Here is a 5,395-nt window from a genome sequence, read left to right as displayed (position 1 = left end):
GAATGATGTTACGTCAATGCTTTAGAAAACCTCCGTTTTTTTGTGAACGCCTAATTGATGATTCCCTTTTTTTCAAATCTCCACTTTTCAGGGACATTCAAAGATTCGTTTCAGGGCCCGGAATAGCTTTTCTGAAAGACGTTATCCTCCTGAGACATTCGGATTAAATTATGAAGAAAAACTAGTGCTCTCTTCAGCGAAAAGTTGCCTTGAAACTTTGCACTCTGAAAAACTATTTCCTTTTGTTTTCGGAGGGGGGAATACTAATGTTCTCTTTAACGAAAGGTTGCCTTGAAAATTTTCAACTCTCAAAAACCATTCCGTTTTATTTTCGGAGGGGAAAATACAGCCGTTAAAGATAAAAAAAGGGTCGGCTAGAGGCATTTTTGGAAAGCCCACAGCAGCTCGTAAATTCGAGGGAAAAGATTCCGTCCTTAAACTTTTTGACATTTGAAATCAGTCTCAGCTAAGCCGTGATTACCGAACAGATCAAACTGTGAGAACTTACATAAATTTGCCATTTAAAAGACCATAAAAATGTGTGAGAATATAGGAAACAACAGTTTTTTTTAACTACATTTTGCCTGACTTAAGGAAGCGTTTTTGAAAATCTCAGTTCTCGGAGCTTTCTCGTCCGTCCGTTAGCGTGTGAATGGAAAGCCTCATCTGATAAAGAATACTGTATCTCCGTTTCTAAAATGCAAATGAAAACGATCAAGACGGATTGGTGTCAGTGAACAGCGCTTGAGAATTGAAATGAAAGTTCCACTCGTAAACCTCTCCAGAAGAGTTACTTTTTAGTATTTTACTCCTTCAGTTAATTTCATTTTACAGAATTAAATTTGGAGTTAATCTTATGGCGCTTTCCATTCGTCAGAACTCGGGCCGGCCACACCAGGCAGTTCGTAAACTGAATGTACCAATTTAAAGGATACGTTTTGTCCTAGTCCTTCGAATTTCTTCAAAATAACGCGTACTTGTTTCGGAGTGATTTTTTTTTAAAAGATTTTGCACCAGCATCGATTCAAAATGACGCATTCAATGTACAGACTGGCCCGTCTGGCAAGTTAGTTTTGGTAAATAGAAAGCACTCTTATATTTCTTAATGTCGGGCGCGGTAAGAGAGAAACATTGATCGATGAGTTCAATTTGTTTTATTAATACTTGAAGACTCTTCGTCTCCAAAAAGCAGGTGACATGAGCGAGCACCATTCAACCGAAAAAATGTGTTTGTCTAGCTGGCCATGAACTGAGCCACAAACAAAGAAATTATCATTTAATAGCGATAATTTGCATGCCTCCCCAATGACACGGTCGCTAATTTTGTTTTTAGAAAGAGAAGAAAGGGGAGCGACCATTCTACAAGGGCACCCAACAGTTCACTCCGGTGGATATCTGTTCGGATAGCCCTAAACGCCTCAGAAATTCGGATTTAGTCGTAAAGAAAATCTAGAGTTTTCTTCAGCAAACTGTCAGCTTTAAACTTCGTAACACCGTAAAAATAACTCCTTTCGTTTTCGAAGGGCAAATATGTCGTTAAAATGTCAGCGGCAAAAGGTCAGCCAGCACAGTTTTCGTAAAGCCAGCAACAACTCGTAAATTCGGAGAATAAATTAAAATTCTCTCCCTTTAAACTCTCTGCAATTTAAATTTTTAGCTAAAGCATCCGAACAGGTCAAACTGCCTTACTTTGCACAAGTATGCGTTTAAAAGGACAGCAAACGATCTGGGAACACAGCCGGAGACAACATTTGAAGGTGTGGTGTTCCTGATTCTCGCCAAAGAAGATAGCCGTCATTATCCTTCAATCATCAAGAGACGTTTTTATTTTTACTCCGGCGTTGTTCAGTTTGAACCAAATCATCTGAAAATAGCAGCGGAGATTTTTATCGCGGTTTGAACTTTGCATATGGAGGAGTATTTTTTGTTTAGATCACCGAGGAATGTTGATTTTACTCGTAAATCATCTCGAGTCATTTCGCTCTCTTTCTTATCTTGTTATCTATTGGCCGTCCATCTCTCGAGCCTCATACCGTGTCAACAAGCTATAAAATTCCCTGGGGCTGCTTGCTGAACTTTCTACTCCTTGATCGTAAATCATCGGTCTTGTGTCCCGTGGAGAAATTGCATTAACGTCCGTTGCGAGTTGAAAACGTTTTGCCCAGCAACGCGGCAACAAGTGTCTAAAAGTACAAATGTATTTAGCCATTTATGATCGTTCCTCATCAAGGGTGGTACACCCTTTGATGAACGTTCTTCCAATGGAAACACGCCCTAGTTAAGATTTCTTACGAAATTAAAGTGATTGTGCGTGCGCACCTAACTAAGTGTGTTTGGTTGGCACTGTATTTAACGTTTAAACTGAATAATGTTTACAGGCAGCGGGGTCCAAAACTAAAACCATTTTCTTGTCACTCCGTACAGTGGGTATTAAAAATAAACGAAAGAAAAACCTTGGCGTCTCACAGTCTCGCAAACTGGCAGAAATAACAATACGGTTTACCATTACACTCTCCTTTGATCTCTTGTCAGTTCATTTCCTTTTCGATCCTCAACTAAAAACACAGCTTTTCCGCGCTGTTGTACAAACAATCTCGAACTGCAGGTTGTTTTCAACGGAAGTGCATTACGAAACATACTCTACGAGTGAGAAAGCACTTGAGCAATACGCGTTTGGATTTTTCTTCCAAAAACGTCTTGTAAACAATTAAGGTAATCATCTGCGCGTGTTATGAAAGGCCAGTTCTCTGTTTTTTAAGTAAATATTTGTAAACGTGTTACACCCGTCTCGTGACCACATGAAAAGTTGTCAAAGAGATCATTAGTTCATGAGGAACGTTTTTTTTTTTCTGTCAAGCCATCCATTTCCGTTCTTATCTCCAAATGTGTGGTCGTTGCGCCGTTATGAATTGTTTGTAAATAAATAATTTGACACAAAAGCTGTACTTATCTTATAAACAAACAATGCTGGTGGTCCATAAATAAAACTGCCAGCTCTGCCCAGTTTTCTTTCAGTGTGTGACAAGACACTTCACGGTTACTTCTCAATACATACCGGCGAGAGTGAGCGCTTATCTTGTCATTCCAGAAAACGTGGGCAACCGCATCAGACACAGAAGATGTTCTCGTCGCATCGTAATTGTTACGTCTCACCGTACCTGTGTCAGCCGTCTTTTCATCCCGGTCTGTCGAGCTATACTTCAGCATTTTATCCACAGTGGAGTCGCAATGGCTTCCCATTGAACTGTCATGGTACAGGGATATTCTACCGCGAGCAAGAGCCCCTCCCAAAGCCTCCATACTCTTACGTAGCCCTCATCTCGATGGCCATCAAACAGGCTCCAAACGAGAAAATAACTTTGAGTGGGATTTATCAGTTCATCACGGAAAATTTCCCGTACTATCGCCTGAACAAACGCGGCTGGCAGAACAGCATTCGCCACAACTTGTCGCTGAATAAATGTTTCGTGAAGATCCCTCGCGAACGCTCAGACCCGGGAAAAGGATGTTACTGGAGTCTCGACCCGTCATACGAGGAAATGTTTGAGGAGGGAAACTTTCGAAGAAGGCGAAGAAGACAAAGAAATTATCGGGGAAAGGTTGAAGACGAGGAAGACGAAGACGAAGCCGAAACCGTCAGCGCTGAGGAGGTGGGCTCGGGGCTAAAGACAAAAGGAGGAGCTCAAGAAAGAGCCGCTGAAAATACTCTTCCTCAAGATAAGGGGAAGACCAAACCAACTTCCCAAGATTTACCTGAATTACTATCAGCATACAATGCAACCTCAGAAGCTTTAAACAATAGTAAAAGTGAATACAAGCCACAGAAATCTGGGTTGACCTACGAGGTTAAAGACGCACCGATAGTCAGCGATTTACACCAAGAATCCTATGTAGATGGCGTTCACCCGTTTAGCATTGACAACATCTTGGGGAAGAGCCAAGTGGGAGAAAGAATGGAACAAGTACTGCGCGAAGAAAAGAGTGCATTGGTAACAGTAGCCACAAACCCGACAAGTTCAAGTGCGGAAAAGCTAAAAGGATCTCATTGCGGGGTGCATTTTCCTGCCACAAGATTCGGCGTTTCAACCGAACGTTTCAACGGTCCAATTCAGGGATTTTGTGAATCCTGTTCGGCTTTGAACCAAACGGGAAAGAACTCATCATTTGCGCCTTATGGGTCATACTGGACATTGCCTAACTCAGGCGGACTATACTCGGCGCAATGCAGTTGCCTAAATTGTCGTCCATTTAGCTATAAAGTTTGAACCGCAAAGGACACTCAAGCCTGGTACTCAATAGGATCTGTAAGTGTGATTTGCACTCGCGTCTAAAACGGTGATCTGCAGTGAACAGATGCCAAAAATATAACCAGATCATCGATCTTCAGTTACCAAGTTAAATGCCTTAATGGCTTCAAAATGAAATGTTACAGTTTGTGTTATTCTATTGTTAATTGCACAAGAACGTTGTTTAAGATAAGGAAGACATTGATATCTGTTTTTTGAAGAGTAGATTAAAGTATTGTGTATATAGTGTAGAAAGTTCTCCTTTGGTTCATAGGGAAATTTCCCAAAAGGCCTTGAAAGGTCGAGAGTTTGAGTTGGCGTGTATTAAATAGATCAGTGATAAAAATAATACACATTAGTTGAAGGTGTTGTAAATAAAAGAATGAAATGATAAAAATCTTACAAACTGATGGATTTATCGCGGCCTTTTCTATTCCACTCTTCAAAAGCACCCGTTAATTTTGCCCTGAATAGCGCTGCTAAAAGGTTATTAGAAAGACGAGAAATTACAAACGCCGCAGAGATTAATTCATCGATTACAGAAGTTGCCAGTTGTTTGTTCTAATTTATTTTCAATACAAGCTCACGAAAACTCAAGGTTTGCGCTTGGACTGAGACAAATCAAATCAAACGAAAAATGTCTCGCGAGAAACTTTCTTTAAAATTTCATCAAAAACTATTTGAGGCGTGCCCTGGGATTTTAACCTCTTAAGGAGTTGCGCTACAGGTTCACTCTTATAAGAATAGCTTTCAATCCTATCAACTGTGTTCGTCTGTATTGGGCGATTTAGTCTACAGAATAAACATTTTTCTTGCGTATTTGTGAACGTTTCATGTGTGCTGTAAATATTGATAAGGTGGCGAATAAACAAATAGCTCTCTCCTTTTTTTAAGAAATTGTTGAAGGAAATTGATTAAGTAAATACGCCAACGACGTAAGATTTATTTTGGGCAAAAAACCGAGAATTCAACAAATTATTTTGTTACAAAGACATACAGCCCAGCCAGAGGAAATTTCAATCATGGCCTGACAGGGAAGGATTGTGTTTTTCTCGGCCATTTCCGGAGTCCAAAATTGTTATTTCAGGAACTAAATTAACGAACGAAAT

The 5,395-nt window shown here is 40.3% G+C and overlaps 1 protein-coding gene across 1 annotated transcript; it reads left to right on the top strand.

Moving 5' to 3' along the window:
* Nucleotides 1–2,574: 2,574 nt before the first annotated feature.
* LOC146462114 (forkhead box protein C2-A-like) lies at nucleotides 2,575–4,635 on the top strand. Its single transcript, XM_085086005.1, has one exon. It carries the CDS (start codon nucleotides 3,120–3,122, stop codon nucleotides 4,263–4,265), a length of 1,146 nt encoding a protein of 381 aa, XP_084942131.1. The 5' UTR covers nucleotides 2,575–3,119; the 3' UTR covers nucleotides 4,266–4,635.
* Nucleotides 4,636–5,395: the final 760 nt, after the last annotated feature.

The sequence above is a fragment of the Pavona decussata genome, unplaced genomic scaffold, assembly GCF_977016875.1.
Source record: "Pavona decussata unplaced genomic scaffold, jaPavDecu1.1 SCAFFOLD_191, whole genome shotgun sequence".
In the NCBI taxonomy this organism is placed as follows: Eukaryota; Metazoa; Cnidaria; class Anthozoa; order Scleractinia; family Agariciidae; genus Pavona; species Pavona decussata.
Note: the sequence above shows the minus strand (reverse complement) of the source record. Positions and strands in the feature narration are given on the sequence as shown.

Excerpts from the sequence above, each read along its gene's own strand:
- LOC146462114 (XM_085086005.1), top strand. The coding sequence starts at position 3,120 with ATGTTCTCGTCGCATCGTAATTGTTACGTCTCACCGTACCTGTGTCAG.